Source organism: Gymnoscopelus braueri, assembly GCF_963280865.1.
Source record: "Gymnoscopelus braueri genome assembly, contig: SCAFFOLD_131, whole genome shotgun sequence".
NCBI classification, from domain to species: domain Eukaryota; kingdom Metazoa; phylum Chordata; class Actinopteri; order Myctophiformes; family Myctophidae; genus Gymnoscopelus; species Gymnoscopelus braueri.
In genome coordinates this window covers 4,212-30,222 of record NW_027660868.1, presented here as the reverse complement: position 1 = coordinate 30,222, position 26,011 = coordinate 4,212, and the positions used below count along the sequence as shown (strand labels likewise).

Genomic DNA, 26,011 nt, shown 5'->3' with positions numbered 1-26,011 from the left:
GCAATAGTTTTGCTACAGCTTTCAGTGCTCTGCGTTTTAAATGTTGTTTTTATTCTATTTTGTTTCTTCTTTTTTTGTGGTGAAATGTATCCAAAATCCTACGCTAACTGTCTAAAAAACATTATCGCTGTCCCCAAACAGTTGGCACGGCATCGAGCGCTACAATAGGTTATCTTTTAAGAATGATCGCAAAAAAATACACAGTGATTATTTCTACAACACTTAAAAGGTTGTGCTTTAAGTTTCAACATGTACCAAAAAAACTCATGCTGGATAAAACCTTTCTCTTTTGTGTCTATAACAATATATACAGTGACAGTGTTAATACTGGCTCGTATCACAGATATAATGTAGTATAGCCAAATAAAGTTATCTGAATATCCAATTCATTTTTCATGTCTCTCAAAAATCTTTTTTATTTATATTTTCCCACATTATTCCTTGAACGTGTGAGTCATGGACGTTCCCTTGTAGAAAATATTCCGGGTGTTATCTGGACTGTCAGATCTCTCCGGTATCAGGATGATATTATTGGCCTTCCTCCGTAGCGTTGATTCCCGGCTGGAGGCTGACGACGGCACCTCTGAGCCGCCCTCCGCGGTGGGCCCAGACATGCCCCCGCCATCCCCCGGGGTCACGCGGATGGTGGAGAGGCCCTGGGGGGGCGGCCTCAGCTCCCCGTGATGGCCTGTGTTCTGGGTGTGAACCGTGACGGTCGGTGGCGGCGCGGAAGTGGCGCCGACGACATGATTGGCACGCTTCCTGTCGACGGAACCGTCGTGCGTCGAATCCGAGCTCTCCGAGTCTCTGTTGAGATCGTTGAGCTCAAACTTTACACCTCCTCCTCCTCCACCGCCCCCACCGCCACCACCCGGGCCGTGATCCAGCGACCGCCACCTCCACGACCCGCCGTCCTGGGACGGGGGCTGGATCACGGGCCGGTTGCTGTCGGGGTGGGCCTCCACCCGGACGATGGCTGCGGTGCTCCCCGAGATGCTGTCCGCCGTGCTCCCCAGGGAGCTGGGCCCCATGGGGGTGCCGCAGGGGTCCTGGTCCACCAGGCCCCGGTAGCGTGGCGCCGCGCCGCAGGTCCCGCCGCCGCCGCAGCCCATGCTTCCCTCGTCCAGGCTCTTGGAGTGGGTCTGCAGGAGGCCCTGCTGCTTGGACATGGCGATGACCTGCATGATCCGCGGCTGGCCGCCCTCGTTAGTCCTGTTGTAGGCCGCGGTCACCTCCGCCGCCCTCTGCCAGTTGGCCTGCGCTGCCGCCGCCGCGGCGCTGTTAGCCGCCATCATCGCCTCTCCTCCTCCCCCTCCCATTGCCCTCGGAGACAAGGCGCGGTGGTTGAAGTTCTCGTGGGCTTCCTCCGGGATGTGGACGAGCTGCGAGGAACCCGGCCGCGACTGCATGGCCATCCGGGCCCCTCCGGCGAGGCCGCTGCAGTTGCTGGGCAGCGTGGTGCTGGCGCCCGTGGCCAGCTTGGCCATGTAGGACTGACCGCCGGCGTCGAAGCCTCCGTTCAGGCCCACCATGGAGGGCTCGGCGCCGGAGCGCAGCTCCATGCTGCCGTGGTGATGAGCGTGCTGAGAGGACTGACCCGACGACGAGTCCACCGACGAGGAGAAGGAGTCGGGGACCTGCTGGCAGTGGTGGAAAAAAGAACTCAAATTATTTACTGACGTATAAAAAATGTACTCCAGTGAAAGTACAAAAGTATTGGTATCAAAATGTACTTAAAGTACCAAAAGTAGAAAGTACTCATTATGCTGAATGTCCCATTTCACAAGTTTTCAAATGTATAAAAAATATTTTGAAAATAGCAGATCTACAAGCTCACAATGTGTTCGTGACGCATTGTGAGCTTGTAGATCGGCTATTTTCAAATGGCCAAAATGTGCATACATAGGGCTATACACAAACAGCACCGAGTGCCGTGCTACGAGCTTGTAAATTTGCTATTCTTTTTGAAAAATCTTGAAATATATATATATATATATATATATATATATATATATATATATATATATATATATTTTACTCAAATCTTTGCTTCTGGGGATTCTACAAATGTCTTCTAAATGCTAACAGTTTATTTTTTTTAATTTATTTTACTTATGTTGCTATAATATCAGTGGTTTTTTCATGTCAAGGACACCCAAAATGATATGTATTTGTCCACTGACCCCCCCCCCCCCATCACAAAATAATTTGTTCCACGGACCCCCAGAAGCAAATACTTGAGTTAAAAATGTATATATAAATTCAAAGATTTGCACACATTGTCACAATTCTTTTTTTTCAAAAATAGCATATCTACAAGCTCATAGAGCTTGTAGATCTGCTATTTTTGAATTGCAAAAGCAAAAATAGCAATAGCAATAAAAATAGCAAAAATAGCCCAAAAGACATCTAAAATGACACAGATGCGTCCCCGGTCTTAACGGGTCGGTATAGCATACTCTCCACCACGCTGACCTGCAGGGAACACTTGCGGCCGTCCTGGCTGCTGTTCTTGCTCTTCCACTGGGACAGCAGCTGCTTGGAGCGGCTGGAGTCCATGGAGCCGTGGTGCAGCGTGGCGGCGTGCCGCCTGGCCGCCTCCTCGTACGCCGCCATGGCCTGGGGCGTGTGGACCCGCGGCAGGGTGTGGCTGAAGGTCACCATGGGGTCCTTACCTGTTTGGTGAACATGGCCCAGATAAGATAAAGATGTTTACTGTCACTGTATGGAACAATGAAGTTTTGTTTGCACTGCACTTAAAACCATACAGCCAGTGGTGGAAAAAGTACTCAAATTCTTTACTTAAGTAAAAGTACCAATACTGCAATATAAAAATACTCTGTTACAAGTAAAAGTCCAGAATAAAAAAATTACTTGAGTAAAAGTACAAAAGTATTGGCATCAAAATGTACTTAAAGTACCAAAAGTAAAAGTACTAAATATTTGAAAATAGCCGATCTACAAGCTCACAACGCGTCGCGATGCGACGCGTTGTGAGCTTGTAGATCTGCTATTTTCAAATAGCCTATATGAAATAGGGCTAAAGTGGTTAATGTGTGTTTTATAATGTAATAATTTATATCTGAAAAGTAACTAGTAACTAAAGTTTTCAAATAATTGTAGTGGAGTAAAAGTACAATATTTGCCTCTGAGATGTAGTGGAGTAGAAGTAAAAGTATAGACAACTGGAAATACTCCAGTAAAGTAAAAGTACCTCAAAATTGTACTTAAGTACAGTACTTGAGTAAATGTACTTAGTTACTTTACACCACTGCATACAGCAGCATCAACAAAGAAATACAGACATACTGTAGCGTCGTTATTAGCCTCGTGTGGCCAGACTATATCACTGCGTGCATATGAGTCTGGTGCTTCTATGAGGACGTTTTTTTTTCCAAGGGGGCGGGATCAAAACAATGGCTCTCGACGCAATTGGTTAGACCTACAACCAACTACAGTCTCCCATATTTGAATACTGGGCCCTGATTGGTCACCCCAGACTTCGGGAGCAGGAAATGGATTCGCAACGGAGCGGTGCCAGACCTTTTTGTACTGGCAGATTCGTCTGGTCCCAGAGGCTACATCGTTATGCCATAAACTGTTAGGTCCGTCATAGTTAACATAGTCATCACAGTCTGTTCCATAATACATACAATAATGAATCTTAAAATTAGTTAGACCAGGAGAAACCTAGCCTGGCATGGCCAGACTAATATCACTGCTGTAGACATTAGTCTGGAATCTCTGTGTGGAACCTGCATTTCGGAGGGGCAAATGAAAAAAAATGCCTTTGGTGATAAACCCGCCCCATATTTGCATACTGGGCCCTGATTGGTCCCTCACAACGTCGGAGGGAGAGAAATCTCTATTGAGAGGGGCCAGACCTAATCTGCCACGGGCATTTTTTTTTGCAATGGCAGATTTGTCTGGAAACAGGCTAGGAGAAACCATCCACTGGATATTGCCAATAGGCCCATTTGCATCATATCCTCACCCAGCGGGCTGCGGGGGGACATCACATCCACGTCGGCGCTGGAGCGCTTCAAGGTGTCCCCGCCGCCGGCGCCCCCCTGCTGCTGCTGCAGCTGGAGGGCCCGGTGGAGGAGGCCGTCGGAGTAGGAAGCGGGGAGGCCCTGGTGGTGATGGTTCCCGGCCATGGCCTTCATCTGCATGTGGTGCAGGACAGCCTCCTGGCTGATGTGGGGGAGGGAGCAGGGCGGGCAGTGGACCACCCGGGGAGGTGGAGGACCACCGCCGCTGCTGCCGGTCCCGTCATCGCTGGGCTGGAAGTTCCCCACAGCGTACAGGCCCTGGACAGGATGGATGGGAGCAGAAGGAGAGAAGAAGACACTTTGTGGGGTGACGTCAAACTGCAGTGCCGACATTGATTCTATACCTCGTGGCGCTTCTCCTCCATCTTTCTACATCCGGTTGATATCCGGTCCGAAATGCAAACGGAAATTAATGCTATTGGCTGAGACCACAGCAAGGGCGGGTCTTCACTCGGTAGAACCAGTAGAAACCCTAGAAACATACCCTACTTTATCATTCATTTGAAACTGGAAGCATATAGTATTTATGACAATGTTTAGTGTGAAGTTCGGCCAACAACCCATCCGCTTGAATAGAGCCTAATTGCTTCTGCAACCAGCAGGGGTTAAACAGCAGTGAAGCAGTGAGACTACAGGCCATTCATATGAACTGTCACACTTCCTATATTTTTTTTAATTTATTTTACTTATGTTGCTATAATATCAGTGGTTCTCAAACTTTTTCATGTCAAGGACACCCAAAATGATATGTATTTGTCCACTGACCCCCCCCCCCCCCCCATCACAAAATAATTTGTTCCACGGACCCCCAGAAGCAAATACTTGAGTTAAAAATGTATATATAAATTCAAAGATTTGCACACATTGTCACAATTCTTTTTTTCAAAAATAGCATATCTACAAGCTCATAGAGCTTGTAGATCTGCTATTTTTTTTATTGCAAAAGCAAAAATAGCAATAGCAATAAAAATAGCAAAAATAGCCCAAAGACATCTAGAATGACATAGATGCGTCCCCGGTCTTAACGTCAGTATAGTATACTCTCCACCACGCTGACCTGCAGGGAACACTTGCGGCCATCCTGGCTGCTGTTCTTGCTCTTCCACTGGGACAGCAGCTGCTTGGAGCTAATTGCTTCTGCAACCAGCAGGGGTGAAACAGCAGTGAAGCAGCGAGACTACAGGCCATTCATATGAACTGTCACACTTCCTATATAGCCTCAATTTACAAGCGGGATGCTAGCACCTTGGTGGCACCACGCACGTAGCCTGGTAAACCCTCCCTCCGGAAATCTCATTTCTATTTGATTCCAGGAGTGAGTCTGGCCTGATCGCCCATTCTGCAATATTGGCTGTGGGCTGGAGTTGGGCGGGAGTAATTTATAATAATAAAAATAGTGGTGTGCAAAAATAGCGATCTACAAGCTTACAATAATTGTGATATATATATATATATTTCAATCATATCGCCCAGCCCTATACCGGTCAAGGTGTTGGGTATGGAGCAGAACATTGGTTCAGAGCTCCCCAGCTGAATCTGTCGGCAACTCCCATTACAACGTGTAGAGCAGGGGTCCTCAACAACAAATCTTGAAGGTCCACAAATACGTTTTTGAATAAGGCTAGGGTCTGCACATGCGCGGATTTTGGCGGATTCGGGTACTTTTCCCCCCGTTTTTGTTACTTTATTTCGGTTTTAGGGTAAAAAAAAAAAGAGAGAGGTATAATTTTCCCAGGGTCCACAGAGAGGTGTCCCGCGGTCCGGTCATGGACCGCGGTCCGCCTGTTGAGGACCCCTGGTGTAGAGTGTTATTAGGAATGAAAACAAAGGAGTACCACCGGAAGAAGAGGCCTGAAGGAGAGTGAACGGGCCAACATCCGGTCTCTACACAGGGAATTGGGTGGTTTCTTTCTTTTTCTTTTTTTTTTGCCGATGGGTTCCCAGATTGGGTCTCACACAAAAAAGTTTGGGAACCTAGTGGTTTACCAGGTAGATGGCGATGGCTCCTCCCAGGATGAAGCCCAGGTAGACGTCCACGGCGTGGTTCTTGTACTGGATGATGCGGGTCAGGCCGCAGATGATGGCACAGATGACGAAGGAGAACACCAGCAGGGGCTTCAGCAGCTTGGACGAGTCCGTCAGGGTGCTGTTGAAGTACATCTGGAAGACGGAGATGGGAAACATTGAGACCCATTAAGACCTGAGACCGATTCTACACAAATGCCTCCTAAATCAGTATTTCTCAAACGTTCTCAAAATTATTCGAAACACTTTTTTTTAATGCTTTCCTGGTTTTAATGGGTTAAAGGTAGGGTAAGTGATATTTTTTTAATTAAAATGTTTATGGGTCACACATAAAGTACATTTTCCCTTTTTACATTTCCTACATAAAAAAAAGAAATATTATTTCAACAATATTTTCAAAACCAAAAAAATATTAAAATAATTTCAGGTAAAAATAATCCATACATTTAAAAACCTTTTAAGACATGGTGAAAATAGCAGATCTACAAGCTTGTAGGTCAGCTATTTTCACTAATAAATAGGGCTTATGTGGTTAATTAATGATGTTTTTTTTTTCTTCATCGGAAGAAACCAAATGACCACCAAATTAATATTTTGGGTCTTGAGCTAAAAGGTTTGGGAACAACTGCTATAGAGTGTTTGTTCGGTAACAGGACTATCCCTGTTTCTCTCCAGCGCTTTATTAAACAGAAAATGCATTTTCAGATCAGGATACCAATTTGATCCAATCAGCAGAGAGAACTCACACAGGATACAGGATAAACAGGTGAAATTGGAAGTGATGCCACAAAGAAATGCGCAGACACAAAATTCTATCTGGGACACTGTAACATTGAAGGTGATAAACTGGTACTCTCTTCTGATTGGCTGAAACCCACCTGAAAATGTATTTTCTGTTTATTAAAGAGCTGGAGAGACGGGGAGACCCCTGTTACTGAACAACACAAAGCAACGATTACTATCAGAATAATAGAGCTTTAACCTTTCAACAAAAAAGTATAACTTATACCCTAACATTAAAGTCTGATTCATACTTATTGAAGTTGCGCACTGGTGTCGCTCACCAGTGTTGCGCACCGGAAAATAATGCAAGCTCACAAGCTTGTAGATCTGCTATTTCCGCCCCGCAACACCATCGTACAACAAAGTATAAAATAGGGCTTAAACAACGTGCTCATGACAACATTCAGCGCTCAGCCACTAGATGTCACACTACGGCACACACACATCACAACACCTTTGTGGCATAAGGTTCCTTATTTCCCTGAGTCACGTCTACATATCTGAAACCTGTTACTTTAAAACCTCTGTTGCTAATTTAAAACCTGTTGTTATTTTAAAACCTCTGTTGCTATTGCCATTTTACAACCCGTGTTGCTACTTCAAACCCTGTGTTGCTGCTGGCAGTGGTTGTTTGTCTAGCCTAGCAGTTATGTTATATTTGTTTTGTTTTGTTTTATGTTTCTATTTTCTTTTTGCACCGATAAGGAGTAGCACTCCTATAATTTCGCTACAATGACGACAAAGACTTAAATTACTCTCTAAGTCAGAGAGAGAGAGATGGGGGGAGAGAGAGAGAGAGAGAGGGGGGAGAGAGAAAGAGAGAGAGGGGGGGAAGAGAGAGAGAGAGAGAGAGAGATACAGAGAAAGTAATGTCCTCTCTCTCCATTGGTCGTGCTCCAGACATCGTGAGTCAGCAGTATTTCATTAGCATGGAGTGATATGATGCCAGCCTGTGCCCGCTGTGTGCCCAGCAGCACTGCTGCTCTCCTCAGTGGTGTGGGCACTGCACTCTGTGCCAGTCACCCAACGGGAACCTGAGGCTCCTTCCTTCCTCCGTTCTCAGTCAGCACTTTGTTGCCTGTGTCTGGCAGACGTTCTGTTGTTCTAAACTGGCAGCTATTATACCAATAGGCTGACATTATCATCAATCCAACCTGGTCTGTTATTAAGACCTGAGCCCGATTCTACGTATTCCCTCTAAATCAGTAGCTTTCACACTTTCAAGATTTTTCTTTTTAAATGTTCAAAAATAGCAGATGTACAAGCTCGCAGCACGGCACGAAGTGACGCGCTGTGAGCTTGTATATCTGCTATTGTTGGATAGCCAATGCATAACATCTAAAGTGACACAGATGCTTTCCCGGAGTTTTTGTACAGTCTCATATCTTCTGGTCACGTTATGGGTCCAATAGGCTCTATGCACAGCAGCCATATTATATATATATATATATATATATATATATATATAATATTGGAAAGAAATTGGGCCTCTTCCTTACTTCCTTCACAGCTTTTGCCAATGATAATGAAGGCGTTGTTCCATTTCGTGTAGCACAGTGGTTCTCAAACCTTTTAATTTCAAGGACCCCCATAGCTCCGAGAGTGTACAAATGGAACCAAATGGACCCTTACGGGTCCATTTGGTTCCATTTGTACACTCTCAGAGTTGCACACCTTTTTAAGGGGCCATTTGGAACCCCCTCAAGGAACCATGAGGGTCCCTGGACCACACTTTGAGACCCACTGGTGTAGCAAAGTGTTTCCAGTGAGCCAAAATGCACAATATCAGCATCCTGACTCTGTTTGACCAGAATGGAACAGAGCCTTCATTAGTATCATTGGTAATACCTGTGAAGGAAGTAAGAGGAGGTAAGAGGAGGCTGTGCTGTGCATAGATTCTATACTGTATATATTCTCTATGTGTGTAATACACTTCAGAACATGCAATGTAATACTGCCTGGTGTCATCTTGTTCTCCGTGCACGCGGCTCAACTGTAACATCACTCACCAGCCTTAGTTAGAAGGAGACTCTTAAAGGACCACATCACACCAAAATCACAACAATTATTAATTAATAATGTACCTATACAACAAGTAGCTATATACAAAAAGTTATGAATTATCTTAAAATGTACTATGTCAGTACTTTGTGTGCACCATTTTCCAATACAGAGGCAAAATCTATACCCTTAAAAAGGGGGCACATTGTAATTTAGCAGAACTACCAAAAGACGGATTCAACCTCCCACACATGTTCATTTAATTTTTTCACGGAGGCCAGTGTGTTTTTGTTTTTGTTTGGGTGCAAACTGTTACTCACCGAGACATAGACGGCTGCAAAGGATGCTAGTGTGGCATGTTGAGACGGGAAAGATTTTCTGGAAGAGAGAGAGAGAAAGAGAGAGAGATTTAAAGTTTCAAGATTTGGATTTCTTAAATCCCATATAGGTAGACAGGGACAGAGACAGAGACAGAGACAGAGATGGACAGACAGACAGACAGACAGACAGACAGACAGACAGACAGACAGACAGACAGACAGACAGACAGACAGACAGACAGACGAACGTGCATTGAAACATGGATAGCGAACAGTGCGGTCCAGTGATAATCCGAGTACCGTTGCATCAATAATGTGTGCTAGAAAAGAGACATATCCCCAGAGATGGGAAAAGTACTGACATTCTGTACTCGAGTAGAAGTACAATTACTGGTGTAAAAGTAGAAGTAGTCATTCAAATAATTACTCGAGTAAAAGTAAAAAAGTACAGGCTCTAAAATGTGAGTATGAGTAAAAGTACAAGTATTTTTACCGGATGTTTCTGTGAACTTATGAAATCTATGAAAATGTTTAATCTGCAACAAAATTTTATACAATGTGAAGTGGGGGTCCCTGCTTCATCTTTCTCTCAGCTAGGGGGTCCCTGCTTCATCTTTCTCTCAGCTAAGGGGGTCCCAGCTTCATCTCTCTATCAGCTAAGGGGTCCCTGCTTCATCTCTCTATCAGCTAAGGGGTCCCTGCTTCATCTCTCTCTCAGCTAAGGGGTCCCTGCTTCATCTCTCTCTCAGCTAAGGGGTCCCTGCTTCATCTCTCTCTCAGATAAGGGGTCCCTGCTTCATCTCTCTCTCAGCTAGGGGGGTCCCTGCTTCATCTCTCTCTCTGCTAAGGGGTCCCTGCTTCATCTCTCTCTCTCAGCTAAAGGGGTCCCTGCTTCATCTCTCTCTCAGCTAGGGGGTCCTTGCATCATCCCTCTCTCAGCTAACGGGGTCCCTGCTTCACCTCTCTCTCAGCTAGGGGGTCCCTGCTTCATCTTTCTCTCAGGTAAGGGGGTCCCTGCTTCATCCCTCTCTCAGCTAGGGGGTCCCTGCTTCATCCCTCTCTCAGCTAACGGGGTCCCTGCTTCACCTCTCTCTCAGCTAGGGGGTCCCTGCTTCATCTTTCTCTCAGCTAAGGGGTCCCTGCTTCACCTCTCTCTCAGCTAGGGGGTCCCTGCTACATCCCTCTCTCAGCTAAGGGGGTCCCTGCTTCATTTCTCTCTCAGCAAAGGGGTCCTTGGCCTGAAAAACTTTGAAGACCCCTGCTTTAGACCATTTCCCCCCAATTAAGTTTGAACAAAATATGTTACATTGAGGTGCCCAGATGTCTGTAGTGCCCACCTATCCTGTCTGTCTGTATCCTATACAGAAAGACAGACAGACACAGCAAGAGATGGCATTACAACTGTACTGTAGGCTACTTCATTCAAACACAGCAAGTGAGCCCACAAGACAAGCCTACTTCGAAGTAAATGCACACGCGTGCGCGTTGGCGCGCGCACACACACACACGCACACACACACACACACACACACAGCTTTTGCGATGCTCAGGATAACATTATGCCGCTCGCTCGCAGTTTGACAAACTTCTAGCCTTGTTACAAGACTATACCGATGACCGTGTTGATCCAAGGCTACCGCACTTCCACAGTACAACAATGTTTAAGTCACAGGAGCATGGTTTGGCCAAAACCTGCATGTGATTAATCCACGTGTTGTTGTTTATATTCGTCTCACCAGTACGCACGCATGCACGCACGCACGCACGCACGTATACACACACAAACACACACACACACACACATACATACACACACACACACAGGTCTCAAACGCAATCAGACCGACGAGTCATAACAGCTCGTGATCAACAGAAACTAACTTCCCCTAAGGACTTCAAAATAAGAGCCACTGGTAATGATTGATTAACCAAGTTTTATTTTGGTGTCTAGTCTACTTACAGGAAGTATATAACTCATCTGTAGTAACGTGACACACAGAGCTATAAATAATAACTCAATTGCGCTTCTTTTCGTTTGATCTGCGCGCAACATTAAAACAAAAGTAACTAGAATTGTCGCAATTCAGGGCAATTGCAAAGTGTGGTTGCGCCGACGCCGGTCGCGGGGTCGCTGCCGCCGGGACGCGAGGAATACGCCGGGAGGAATACCGTCGTAGGCTGCGCCAATTACATTGTCACGTCACTCCTGAGATCACTTGCGTTTCATTTTGAGAGGATTGATCCCCCCAAAAATCATGTTTTTGCATCGAACGTTTACGTTTTGCGCATTTGTGGCACCCCCTATGGATCAAAGTGGAAATGCTTTTGGGGATTCGTTGAGTAAACCACCCTGGACATGTGATTCAAATTTGGGATCAATTGGACGTTTCGTTCGTGATTTTTGGCATTTTTGGTAAAACGGGCCCCTCCCACTAACTTTGGAAGCCAATTACGGACGAACGGTAAGGACTATCAAAATGCCGTTTGGATAGGTTTATCGCATGGGTCCTTAGATCACGTGTACCGACTTTTGTGAGATTTGGAAAAAATATGTAGGAAAAGGAGCTAAAAGTGCGTTTTGAAGAAAATTCAAAATGGCGGAAAATCTATCCTGACGCAAATGGGCGTGGCCTATATGGGGAGATGCGTCGTGACCCAAGGAATCCAGGGGAAAAGAAATTTTGATTTTAAAAACGTAAAGGGGGCTGTTATAGCGCCACCATGAGGCCGACTGGTGTAATTATTTTTTCAATAATTTCGGACTAAATTATGAACCTCCCCTCCAAATGTGGTAACTCTAGCTCTTACGGTTCCTGAGAAAAAAATACTTGAATTTGAGTTTTTTCACTTTTCCATTAAAGTGGATGGGGAAATTTAAAAACTGTGGGAGGAGATGTGGTTTGAAATATTGTCTAGAAAGAAATAAAGTGGGAAGAGTACTATAGTCTGGTTGCCCTGTTAGGGCAACCACACTAACAAGCCTGTTTTGAAAATGTACTGAGTAGAAAGTACTAGTACTTGTGTTAAAATGTAACGGATGAAAGTAAAAAGTAGTCCGAAAAATAAATATTGAGTAAAGTACAGATACTCAAAAAAAGTACTTCGTTACAGTAACGAAGTACTTGTACTTCGTTACTTCCCATCTCTGGTAGGTGGAGGGCCACGATGGAGGGCCACGATGATTATTCTGAATTTATTAACAATGTCTAAATCCAGGGTGTTGTTTGTTGAATAAACCCTTGATTAAACCCTTTTAATCAATACCCAAGGTGGGGTTAGAGGTAACCCATAAAATCCTTATATATATGGACAAATCTATTTTTACTCTTTGAAGGAGATAAACCAAATATGGGAATTATCTCAACCGTGTGTAAAATAACTCTATAAAACTTTAAAGTCTTTAAATGAAGGAAATGTCAAATGTATTATTGTATTGCTTACAGCTTTAAGCAGAAAATTCAGGTAAAAGTAAGTAGAATTGAATACAATGTTCAATTAAGCTGTTACAAATTAATCCATATCACAAACATGAGAATATTAAAGTTCTATCCAAATATAGATCTCAAATACATAGGTACCCTTACCCTCCCTTGATGTGATAAAACAAGACATAATTAAAATATCACCTTCTGTGTGGAGTTTGCATGTTCTCCCCGTGTCTCCTAGGGTAGTTAATACCCTCACAAAAACATGTAGTAATCCTGGTCGCTATACCGCCTCCCCCATGACAGCCGGGGCGCCTGATGGAGGGGAAGGGAGCTGGTTGGAATATGTTCCTTCCACGAGCTACGTCCTACCAGGGAAACTCCCCCCTGTCGGGTGACAGGAAGGTAATTTGGCTCTCATGCATTGAAGGAAGCATGAGCTCGGCCCTGGCCTCCCTAGGCTGAAGGGGACTGGTGTAGCGCTGGTGTAGGGCTGGTGTAGCGCCCAGGATCACTTAGGAAATTGGCACCGGGTGAAAAAAATGGGTTACAAAAATCTCGGGATAAAAAAAATTATATATATATATATATATATATATATATATATATATATATATCACCTTCTGGTAGTTCCTTCCAATAATCCAGATTCCTTCCTTCTACCTGTCTATTTTAAAGCAGAGCGAGGTATAAGGCGTACAATCTTTCCCTCGCCTGACTACAACCTAATAATAGGCTATAAGGGGTGAGGCCCCTTATAAGACCCATGATCAGATTGGGAGATCTTTTAGTCTAATACACGCACTATGTTTTTGGCTGATTTTTCTACCCCATCTATTATTAAGCATCTAAGTCAGAGGCTAATTCCCCAACTCGGGTGATATGGTGAGATTACTCTAACAGACCCCAGGTCTCTAACGACAGCGCGCAAAGTCTCTCAACAACTTGCTCTCTGAACACTGTTTATAAAGGGCATTTTGGCCCATCCTATTTTTCCTACCTCTTGACCTCTCTTGATCTCTTTTATTACCCCATGGTAAGCGTGACTGTGATTCTTACACACTATTTCACCATATGCAATACCCTTAGGGAGGTTATGTCTCCATAGTCTCAGTAGCTATATTACCCCATACACTAGTCGTGACCATTATTTTCCCATCTATACTATTTATCTCAGTTTACTTATTGTCAGCTAACTAACCCAAATAAACTCTTATTTAAGTGTAAAGCATTTAGTCTTCACCCCACTATCGCCTAATCAGTGTAATAAACTTATTACGTCTCTTTAACCTGGATGTTTACCTTTATTAAATATTATTACTAGTCTGCATATCCCTGTGCTTATAACACTCAGTCTGTCTATAGTAGTAAGGCCTTTTCTCCCAGCTTTTGTGGTTTTCTGTCCTCCACTAGAAGTTCCTCTTTTGGAGCGCTCTCTTACAGCTACCCTATTTCGCCATTCTCACACACACTGCAGCATTTATAGAAGTCTCAATATTAACCCCTTGTATTCCAGCATGAAACAGACAAACTTTCAAGTGGAAGTCAAGTGGAAATTAACACAGCTTAAGCAAAAACCCATCAATACAAACAAATATATGAAACAATATGGTGGAGGAAGGCTCTGATCTCCCCTGGAGGGGTAGGTGAATTCCCCCTTCCTGGAGGGGAGGGCACGATGCAACCTGGTGATGATGCGGCCTGGTGATTGTGGTCGTTGCAACATCAACCTTGTCAGCTGCTGCTGTTGGGGTGTTGGGCCATCTTCCCCTAGACCCTGCTCAATCTCAATCTCCACCTCCCTCCCCCCCTCATCTGAACCTTGCTGCTCTTCTTCATCACTAATGGTAATCAAGGCATCTCCGATCCTATTTCTGATCGTAGCTGCTAATTCCATCCTTTCTTCATCATCGCTGATTTCTATCACTACCCTCTGACACTCTCTCTCTCTCTCATTGTTTCTCCTAATTCCTCAATATTCCTCTCCACATTTTCTCGTTCTGCATTCAGAGTGCCGATTGTTTCTCCTAGTTCCTCGATATTTCTCTCTACATTTGCTCTTTCTGCATTAAGAGAGGCAATTGCGTGTCCACCATTTATGGTGGCCAACACATGTTGCCAACACATAATATCTCCTCATCTGTTAGGGCCATTTCTGAAGGCCCCATGAGCTGCAGAGCTGGGCCCTGCTCTGTTATGGGGCATAGCGCCATCTGAAGACCCCTGAGGTGTCAGTACCACATAAGCTACTTGTTTGGCTTTTGCCAGCCGCTGATCTCGATTCATGCAAACAACTGCCCCCCGGGCGACAACCTCCCCTTGTGATTCACACTCCTCAAACCTGGGGGATTATAGTATATACTTGTGGCATTTTTTCCTGCAACCCTGGAAAGAAACAAGCCAAAAGTTGTGGTAAATAAGTGCACTTGGCAACGCTGGTCTAAAGTGAAAGTGCTTTCTTGTATAGCTACCTTTAAGTATGTGCCCCTCCCATCACCACACGTTTTACCTCTGAAGTGAAAGTGTTTGACAACACACGTAAGACATGCAGTGACAACATGGAAAACTCATACTGTACGTACTTCACTGATCAATCAACCCACACTATATATAAGACGTCCATCGCATGTTAGAAGTTCTAGAAATCAGCAACAGCTGCACTCTTCAACAACACTGCTGAACATAAAGCTGACCAGGCCCTGACACCTGACAATGGAACATCTTTTTACCATTCTGCTTGGGATCTTTACCCTCTCAGGTTGCCTTCAAGCAAAATCAATAGGGATGCCTAAATGTGTAAGTTAAATTGTATTTCATTTTATTTTTCCCATCAACATTTTAAACTAGAATTATTTTAAAATGTGACTAATATAATCTGCTTTCTTCCACACTAACAGGGCACCAATTCAATATCTGACTTCACACCTGAATTAATAGGGATGCCTAAATGTGTAAGTTAAATTGTATTTCATTTAATTTTTTCCATCAGCATTTTAAACTAGTTTATTTTAAATTGTGACTAATATAATCTGCTTTCTTCCACACTAACAGGACACCAATTCAATATTCTACACTCCCAATATGAAGGTAAGAGTACATTTTATTGCAATTTTACAACTGTATTATAAAAAAAGGAACAGAACAGATTATTGCCTGTTCATGATAGTAAAAGTAAATGTAGTTCCTCACAAACATGACTTACAGAACACTGCAATGGTGTAAAACATTTTATATTGAAGTTTGGGCAACACAGGAAACTGTTCCACAACCTTTTAATGATCCCAAGATCACTGAAGAAATCACTTGATCACAGCAAAATGAAGCTGGTTTCGTGTATTGTTATAGGATTTATAAAAGTCCCTTTTTCTTTGCTTTCTGTTGTTTTTGGCAAAAACAAGCCACATTCAACTGGCCATAGCTACGGAATGGATTACCGAGACCTGATTTTTTCCCCCTGATTCTACGAGACCCCCGTTCATTGTGCTACTTGTGTCTGCAATTTCTGTTTATTATACTTTTAACAAACCACCTATAAAAGGAAACAAAAGTGTAGTAAAGGAAATGACAGCTTGGCATGTGTCTCTTTGTTCATACAACTGCAACTCAGAGCGCAACAGAGCAGTAAAAGCCATGCACAAGCTCATCTTCATTCAGTCAAAGTAGTGAACAACATGACTGTTATCTCTGTTCTGTTCACAGGAATCCTGCATTAATGATGTATACAGGTGTTTTGAAGGGGAACTGGACACCATAAAGAATGACTGTAACATCACAGAGGGACAACTTTACCACATGAACCTGACAAAGCATTACTTGAACAAAGCACAAGTTGTAAGTATTCATGAACATTAAGATTAAAAAATTACCCTGAACCGACACGATATTAACCACATTGCACTAACATCCAGAGATGATCCGTCCTTCAAACTGTCACGCTCCTCCTATCATAGAAATGAAAGTTTTGTGTGGTAATTGTCATTTTAGGGATGGAGTTTGCAGCTGAGATTGGATGACCTCTGATTCCTGGAGTCAGTGCTTGTAGAAAAAGACTTGTGGTATGGGTTCAGGATCCACCTTTAAATATAACTAACTTATGTAGTTATTGAAATAAAATGCATTTAAATTCTCATTTGCGGGAAATAATACATTAACATTTATCTACAGGGAACAACCAAAGTCTGTGACTGTGAGATCTGGCCGCAACGTCCTGTACAAGACTTTCTTTGCAAGATGAAAGAGGTAGTTGAAGCGATAAGACAGATGAAAAACTCAGCTCCAAAACAGAAGCTAGATGGAACCCCAGCAGGTGTTTGATTACGAGCGGCATGGGGTTGGAGGGACCGAGGTCATGGTAGTAGTCAGTTAGCATACCATGTGATCCTCTACTTATGTCACTTCATGAAGTATGAGTCTTAAGGCCTCGTGTAACATCAAACTCAATGTAAACTCATGAAGGTAGACAATGCAGGCTGCCACCATGTCAAAACACTAAGTTATAGTGATGGTAGTTTTCTAAATTATTGTTATAGAAGAATAATTAATATTGTTACCATCATTATTTATTTAACTTTTTAACTATTTATGTATTTATGTATTTATGTATTTATGTAGTTATGTATTTATGGTATTTATTTATTTATTTATTTACACTAATGACATGATAAGCACAATTTTGTTCACCTATGTTCCTGAGATATTGCTGTAAAACAAACTGTTTAATAATTGTGTCTCTCTAATTTTATTCATCAGTTGATTATTTATTGTCAATGCATGTATTGCCTGTGTGGTATTGTTTATGCCATGCTTATTGTTTATGCCAACTTATAACTTGCCAATAAAACTGCATGTTTAAGCAATACAAATAGTGTGTATCATGTTTGCACGTGTGCTCCAGTTCAAGCCCTCTGGGTCACTTCCCACACTCGGTTAAACATGTTCATTCATGTCCCTAATGACAATATTTCACTACGAGAATAAACTCTACTAGAAAGTATAAGGCCAGGGATTCAAACCTTCATGTTTAAACACGCTCTAATATGACTGCTGAGTTCAGCGGTAATTACATTTTACATTCATTCTGTAAATGAACCCGTACCCGTTTATTCACACAGCTCCATCCCTGTGACCTACTTTGTGTGCGTGTGTGTGTGTGTGTGTGTGTGTGTGTGTGTGTGTGTGTGTGTGTGTGTGTGTGTGTGTGTGTGTGTGTGTGTGTGTGTGTGTGTGCGCGCGCAGATAATCTTATCTGTTCTTGGACAAGTCCAGGTGTGTCTTGGGATTTTGGGAAAGAGAGAAAACCACTGATGCAATGTAGTGGTTCTCAAAGTCATGGGGGGGGGGGGGGGAGCATACATGCCTCTGCTTTTGATATCCCTCCTCTTGTCATTCATTTTTATGGCCGGTGTGGGGATAGTTTGTCTGATATGTTTGATTTGATTGATGTCTGATTTATGTTCGATAATATCACTATTAACACATTCAGTGCCAAAAACGTAAAATTATGTTTTTGCAAATACATCCTCCACCCAAATCCCCCCCCCCCCCCCCCCGCCACAAGAGTGCGCTCTAACGCAACTTAGGAATGATCCCTTTTAAAAGGGAATGGACGGATGTGACGTCATCCCCAAAAAACGGACGTGCATCCGCCCCAATGATGGGATCTTGAGAAAAAGGTCCATATCTCCATATCTTTTTACAGTGGTCAAAACAAGCCATTTTCGACGGGCAATCTCTCTGCAATGGCGGATCACGGTAGAAATGATATTGTTCCAGTCGTTAGACGGGACCCTTGGCCATCGCCCAGACACCCGGGTCCTCGTTGTGGCTTCTACAGCTCTAAAAAGATTGCCAATAAACGGTAAAAACGCTGGCACTGGCTGTACCCTGTTTTAAAAAACCTCTGTCACTCAATGTGTTAAAGCCTGGTGTCCCATAATATTATGGGCACATTTCCACAAAATTTCACAAAATTTCAAAAAGTTCAATTTCTTACAGTATGTCAAAAGTAATCAAAATACAAGCTCCCTTGTAGATTAGCTATTTTTTACTATTTGTCATACAAAAAAAGTATAAAGGGGCTCCGGGCTTATAATGGTTAAGGAAATGTACCCCTCTCTGTTTTTCCTTTCACAAATCGAACCCTGGTTTAAGTCATGGGTTTGAATCTCAGAACATTTATAATGTCAAATAAACACCAAAAATGATCTCAACAAAAACAAAGTGTGTCTATTCCTATTGACTCAGACTAGTTTTTTGTTTTTTTTCTCAAATTGAACCTGCAGTAAGAGGATATGCTGTTCCTTGCGCTGTTTAAATGTATATTAATTACCCTTGGTCCACTGCCATTTATGTAAATAATAATAATAAAATATAATAAAAAATATGAATAAATAATACAATAATACAAATAAGACAAAGCTGCAATGGGAAATCATGGGTCTGTTTATGCCAAGAGGGCTTTGGTTATAATTAGTTACCCTAGTCTGTAGCTATCCTAGCCAACCACCCTGTGTCCCTGCTTTCACACAGGCAGGCACACACACACACACACACACACACACACACACACACACACACACACACACACACACACACACACACACACACACACACACACACACACACACACACACACACACACACACACACACACGTGACATGCAGCCAACACACAGCAGAATAAGCCAAGGATCCCATATTGCGGCTCCTCTTGGGTTTAATGCAAATACAAACCGTAGCAAACTGCACAGAACGGACACACTCACGCACGCATGCACAGCGAGACATTGTTGATGCCTGAAGATACATGCAAAGTGTGGTCAACTGACCGTAGAGGCATTTTGTGGGACATGACACAATGCGCGCAGCCCGGAGGGTCCTCATATGCCAAGCGTGTGCGGACATGCGGACGTCGCAAGTCAGGCAGACAAAAACCATCGTGATACAAAACACACAAAGTGAATTATCAACGTCTAAGGCTTGCAAAGGAAAACAACAGCGTAAAATCCCCTTTCTCTTTGTATACATTTACCAAAGAACACACCCACCGTATATGCCGCCGAGCGTATATGGGGGTTCAAACACTGTAACCCGACACACACAGCCGTTTAACAGCTCCTAGCCGTAAACGGGGTGTACAGAACGAAGGTTACGTAAGCAACCATGGCTAAACACTGCAAATCAACCCATGCGCACGATTATGAGCTCTTAGCTGCATACGGGGCAAAGACAGAACCGTGTGTAGGTTACCTTAACACCGGCTGTTTTGATAATCAAGAAAAGACCCACTATATATAGCCGAGCCAATATGGGGGTCTAACCACTGTGACTCAACACACACACACGTTCATAAGCTCTCTGCTGTATTCAGGGCAAAGACAGAACCATGTGTAGGCTTTCTACACCTGATGCATATATTGTCACTCGCCTATGTAATAGCCTGTGGCCTCATACAGGGAGGATAAAACAGTGTATATTCCTCTACCAAGCCCCCCCTATATAGCTTCGCTTATCTGGGGGCAAAACACTAAAAGGCTTATTAGCTCTCAGCCTTATACGAGGTGAAGACAAAAATATGTGCGTATATACACCACTGTGTAACATAGGCTCCCACTGCACTGTTTATTAGTCCATGGCTTTATACAGGGGGGGATTTGTAAAACAGGACTGTATAGTGTGTGACTTGAATGTGTGCACCCGCTCGCTAGGTCGAGAAGCTCAGACCCGAGGGAAACAAAAAAAAGCACTCCTGTGTGGTCAGTTTCACTCGCTGGGGTTAGAAGAATCTCATAACGCGCTCACCCTGGGGCACACAAGCCTGTGATTACTAGACGGCACAGCCGTGTGAGGAGAAAGCACGCAAAGAACTGTGCTTTCAACTTTGGGAAAAAACTGCAAAGTAGCACAAGCCAACTATACACAGCTTCCCGCAATCTTGTTACAGGGTAGGCGCAGTCCCCAAATCCGAGACAACCGGGAGGGTTTCAGCAAACAGGACGAATAGGACAAGAAACCCTCCGTGCCACAATACAGGCTGACCAGACCGTGTATCGCCTGTTTGTACACGTGTTGAAAATCGGCAAAACAAACGACAAACTTCTGAACGAGATGGCACAAGCCAAAGCGAGCGGCGCGAAGCAGAAGCACTCAAAGGAAGCTACAAGTAGCTTCGCCAAGCTATTGAATAGCTGCGAGTTTACTTTCTGCAAACAGAGCTTACCTATGTGGAGCTCTAAATGTCCACCTCATCGATGCCATGCAGAGAGAAGGAAAGAGGTAGAAGGAGGTGCCGCGTGGGAATTTGGGCACTGCAGAGGGCAACGCCCCAAGCCACGGCAAACCCCCCCCCCCCCCCCCCCCCCCCCGTACACGGATTAATCTAGTAAGTCTACATCGGTGCCTCCGCTGCCACGGAGGGATATATCATATTGGAATGATCCATAACCTAATGCAGTAGTTCTCAACCTGTGGGCCCACTGGTGGGGCCGTGAGGATATTACATGTGGGCCTCCAAAAAACAAGTAACATTATTATAAAAAAATATATAAAAAATGTCATGTTATTTTCTTCTTCAAAACCTTGTGTAACGAAGAGGTCCGCCGTTACTTATATTTGGCACTATTTTGCACAAAACTTATTGTGCAATATGTTCAGTGCAATATAATATTTGGCAATATATATATGTGATGTTGGATTGTGATTTTAATACTGCTTATGTCTGTCTGTTCCAGGGTGCTCGGGCAAAAGAGTCCCCAGGGTGCCCGAGCACCATATATGGGTTTGGACTGGACCACAGTAGAAAAGAGAGGGGGGTTTTGTGTTGTGTATTGGAAGCTGCTAATAATGGGATATGGTTTGTTTTGCAATAGGGTGCATAAGTTATGTATTTACCAGGGGTATTGATTCAGATGTTTAATGGAATGTGTGGTTTAGATTTGTTGCATGTTTGAGGTAACCTGCTGCAACATGGTAGAACCCACACTTGATTGACTCACACTTGATTGGCTAATCTAGTAAGTCTACATCGGTGCCACGGAGGGATATATCATATTGGAATGATCCATAACCTAATGCAGTAGTTCTCAACCTGAGTATAAAAAGCTGCCAGAAACAAACACACTCAGTTTTAGTTAAGTGTCAGGACACGGTGGAGCTGCCGACCACCTTGCCACCTTTTGCTGCTGATGCCTTTATCCTGTCTGTGAACTTTGGATGAATAAAAGCACCTTTGGTTGCACTCTACCTCCTGACTCTGTGCTGTTTCCAGACGCTTGTTGGGCCAGTCCATTACACCTTGAAAAATGGGTTTTCATTGTTATACCGATAAGTAGGAACTGATATGTTAGTTCCATTGATCCAAGCTGGACCACAATCAATTGATTGATCATTAAAATAAACATGCTCTGAAAATGCACGCGGCCCACCCATCTGACCACTTAACACGGCTGACAAAATAGGTTGAGGATCACTGGTTTAGCACTGTGATGTGTATGTACTGTCTGCGCTCAGCATAAGGTCATTGAGTACAGTTACATATCGGGCATGAGAAGATGCTCTCAGTTCTTTCTCCAGAAGAATGCTCACCATTTGTGGGTTTTTTGTCCAAGAGCCTGTGCGCCTTATGAAGCTCTTTGCCAATGTTTAAAGCCCTCCGCACCACGCGTGACCTCATTAACAACAACATCAAAACACTATATCCATTTCTCTTTCTCCCTCGCAATTTCTATCTGGCTTGTGTTCTCTTGTTTCTCTCTCTCTCTCTCTCTCTCTCTCTCTCTCTCTCTCTCTCTCTCTCTCTCTCTCTCTCTCTCTCTCTCTCTCTCTCTCTCTCTCTCTCTCTGTGTCTCTGTCTCTCTCTCTCTCTCCCACACTCCCTCTCTTCTATCTCTTTCATTGTGACCGAAATAGATCTGTCTTGGCTCCTACGCTCGGGTGTGAAAATAGATACAAGCGTGCACACACACACACACACACGCACACACACACACACACACACACACACACACACACACACACACACACACACGTGCGCGCACAGACATACACGGCAATCAGCGAAATCCTCCCACGGCCATGCTGAGAAACTCTTAATTGCAACAAGACTTGAATCCTTGGAACCATTTTTTTACCTCCTTTCTTTTTTCTTTTACCATCGCTCTAGTTCTGCTAGACATGAACAAACCTTGCTACTGTTACTGCATTTAAATTCCACACACTGTGCACTATGTTTATATTCGGAATAAGAGCAGGAAGCGTATGAAGCTCAACCAACATTTCGGGGTCATACCAATTGCAATAACTTCCTACATTTAAAGGGGAATTAAACCCAATTTGTGAGTTTGCTGCCATCCAAAGGTTAAAAACCTCCCCTGGAGCCCCTCAAGGACCCCTGGGGATCCCTGGGCCACACTTTGAGAACCGCTGTTGTAAGCAACAAGGTGGCCCACAAGGCATTCAAGGGCATGGCACCTCTGTGACTTCAGGACATGATGATCCAACCCTACAGCCCCTCCCCACTCACTTAGATCAGCTAACACAGCAAGTCTCAACCTTGGCCAATACCCCACATGTCCTAGATGCGTTGTGAGTTTATTTTCACAATTTCTTACTTTAGTTTTTGAAAAAGTTAAAAATGATTAAGCATAATTATTAACACTTAACACATTCCCTGCCATTGACAGAGAAATTCCACAAGAGGGCGCTCTAACGCAACTTAGGAATGATCCTAGGTCCCTGAAAGAAGGAATGGATGGATGTGACGTCATCCCAAAAAAATGACACTCTCGTCCACTCCTTCTTTATCCGTTTTAGAAAAACTCCCCTTTCTATTTTTTTCTCTTTTTTCGGTGAAAACGGCTGACCTGGGCAAAATGGCCGATCGCGGTTACAAATCTTTTCCTCCGGTGGATAGACCAGACCCTCCCCCATCCCCCAGTCATGCTTTGTTGACATCCACGCGCACATCACGGCTCCCGTGGCTCTGCAAAGATCGTCAATATAAGGTAAAAAAAAAACTAGCAGAAGCTACATAATTAATTAATTAATACCTGGCCGGGAATGTGTTAATAATTTGCCCTGCCTGTTTTGGCCAAATATTTTTCATTTAGATTATTGGTACCAATTTGGTCATTATCATTTCTTTGTACATCTAAGTTATTTGTCATATCTGGCCAGTGCAATTGTTGTTTACAACGCCTAAAAAGGCAATTAGAATTGACATTTCTACTTGTGTGTGTTTCAACGTTCAATGCCAAAACCACAAAGAAATCAATATAATCACAATTATTTGTGAGACAATTAACCGTCAACAAACAGATTGTTTTCTCACCTGCCCTGGTTGATGGCCGCGGGGTCGGAACCCGCGCAGATGTCGTCCATGACGTAGGGGTTCTGCTCGCAGGTGACATTGAGCGTGGTGTAGTTGGGCTTGCAGACGGTGAGGAAGTACGGGGCGGGATAGCCTGTCATCAGCTGCAGGATGTCGGTGATGAGAGCCGTGGCGCACAGGCCGAACGCGTGGACCCCTGGGGGGGAGATGCCGAGACCACCGTGAAACCAAGGTGAGGTTGGACAAGGGAACACAGGCGAGATAGAGCAGTGGTTCTCAAACTTTTTATTTTTTTATTTCAAGGACCCCTAAACCACTTTCAAACTGTATTTTGGGCGTTTTTCTTAAGTAGCAAGAAAAACGACTTTTGCATAATGCTTTCATAAGACATAGTATAAAATAGGGTTTTAATTTCTGAAAAAAATAAATAAATAATACATTTTAAAAAATGAATTATGTTTGGAGACACAAGGTTGCTGCCCGACAGTGACGATATGAATAATATATGAACTGCACGCACACAAACAGACACAAACAGACACACATGCATGCACACACAACTCTATGCTAAACCAAGCACTTAGCAAATATAATGCGAGTACACACACACACACACACGCACGCACTCATGCACACACGCACACACACACACACACAAACACGGTCTGTTTTCAATTCAAGGTCTTATGAAGGGAAATGGGACATCAAGTTCAGTTTAAATAATTCATTAGGACAGTGGTTCTCAAAGTATAGGTCTAGGGACCCTCAGGGCAAAATGTGTTAATAAAGCGTCACAATCATTTAAACCCCTTTTATGCATATTTTATACTTTGGCTATTTTTTTAAAATCGTGAAAATATGTGTGCAAATCATTAAAAAAATATATATATCAAAAATCAAACAAATCTTTGCTTCTGGGGGTCCTTGGCACAACACATTCAGGTGGGAGTCCGAGGCCACATCAATTTGGTTCTCAAAAAAAGTTTGAGAACCACTGCATTAGTGGATATGTCATATGTGACCAGTATTATTAGAAGGGAGAACCAGTCTACTGGCTATCACTCAGTAGACACTATACAACCACATGAACATCCAAGAATAAACAGTGAAATGCCATCATGTCTCTATCAGAACACCCCAGAATCCCAGAACACACCCAGATATACAAGCTCATAGCACGGCACTGAGTGCCGCACTATGAGCTTGTACATCTGCTATCTTTTCAAAAATCCCTGGTCTGCAGTCAAATACATATCATTTTGGGGTCCTTGACCCCTCAAAACTTTGAGAACCACTGCACTACAGTATCACAGTGTGCTGAAGATGATTAGAAGGGTATAAAAGCAGCCCAGTTTACCAACAAAGCGGACCGCTCTGCGTATGAAGGAGTTGAAGTTGCAGCCGGCGGCGTTGATGTTGGCCTCGGCTCCCGGTCCCGTCTTCCTCCGTGACAGACAGCAGAACAAGACGGCCTCTCCTATCATTATCTGGATGATAACACAAACATCAATAATATATGCCTCATTTGGGTTATTTGCACATTATGTGAAATTCAGTCTCTGCATTTCAAGTATACATTTTTTTATCTGTGACTATAACTTCTCTGTCGGGTGGAAACCTCATTATGTTCCAAAACTTTTCAGGATTCAATTTCAAAAATAGCAAAAGTAGCAGATCTACAAGCGTTGTGAGCTTGCCAAAATATATGTATAGGGCTGAAGTGGTTTTGTAATAATAATCTAAATCTACAAAGTAACTTGTAACTAAAGTTTTCAAATAATTATAGTGGAGTACAATATTTGCCTTTGAGATGTAGTGGAGTAGAAGTGAAATTATTGAAAATTGGAAGTAAAGTAAAAATACCTCAAAATGTTACTTACTGTATGTACAGTACTTCAGTAAATGTACTTAGTTACTTTCCACGACTGGGTATTATTAAAAGCCTAATTAGGACACTTGATTCTTATCTGTTTGGGATGGTGTCATCAAGCTGTATCAAGGTCAAATAACTTGGTTTTACTTATATGGTTCCCTGTTGGGTTTACACTGAAATTGGCCAATGCTGTTTTTTCTTGTAAT

At 43.4% G+C, this 26,011-nt stretch overlaps 1 protein-coding gene across 1 annotated transcript; it reads right to left on the bottom strand.

The window, feature by feature from the left end:
- Positions 1-434: 434 nt before the first annotated feature.
- LOC308081126 (phospholipid phosphatase-related protein type 4-like) lies at positions 435-25,416 on the bottom strand (the record flags this gene model as incomplete). Its single annotated transcript, XM_080457521.1, has 7 exons — positions 435-1,637; positions 2,476-2,675; positions 3,995-4,310; positions 6,039-6,212; positions 9,182-9,239; positions 23,933-24,128; positions 25,290-25,416. The coding sequence occupies 7 exons, from the start codon at positions 25,414-25,416 to the stop codon at positions 435-437; spliced, it is 2,274 nt and encodes a 757-aa protein (XP_080313647.1).
- Positions 25,417-26,011: the final 595 nt, after the last annotated feature.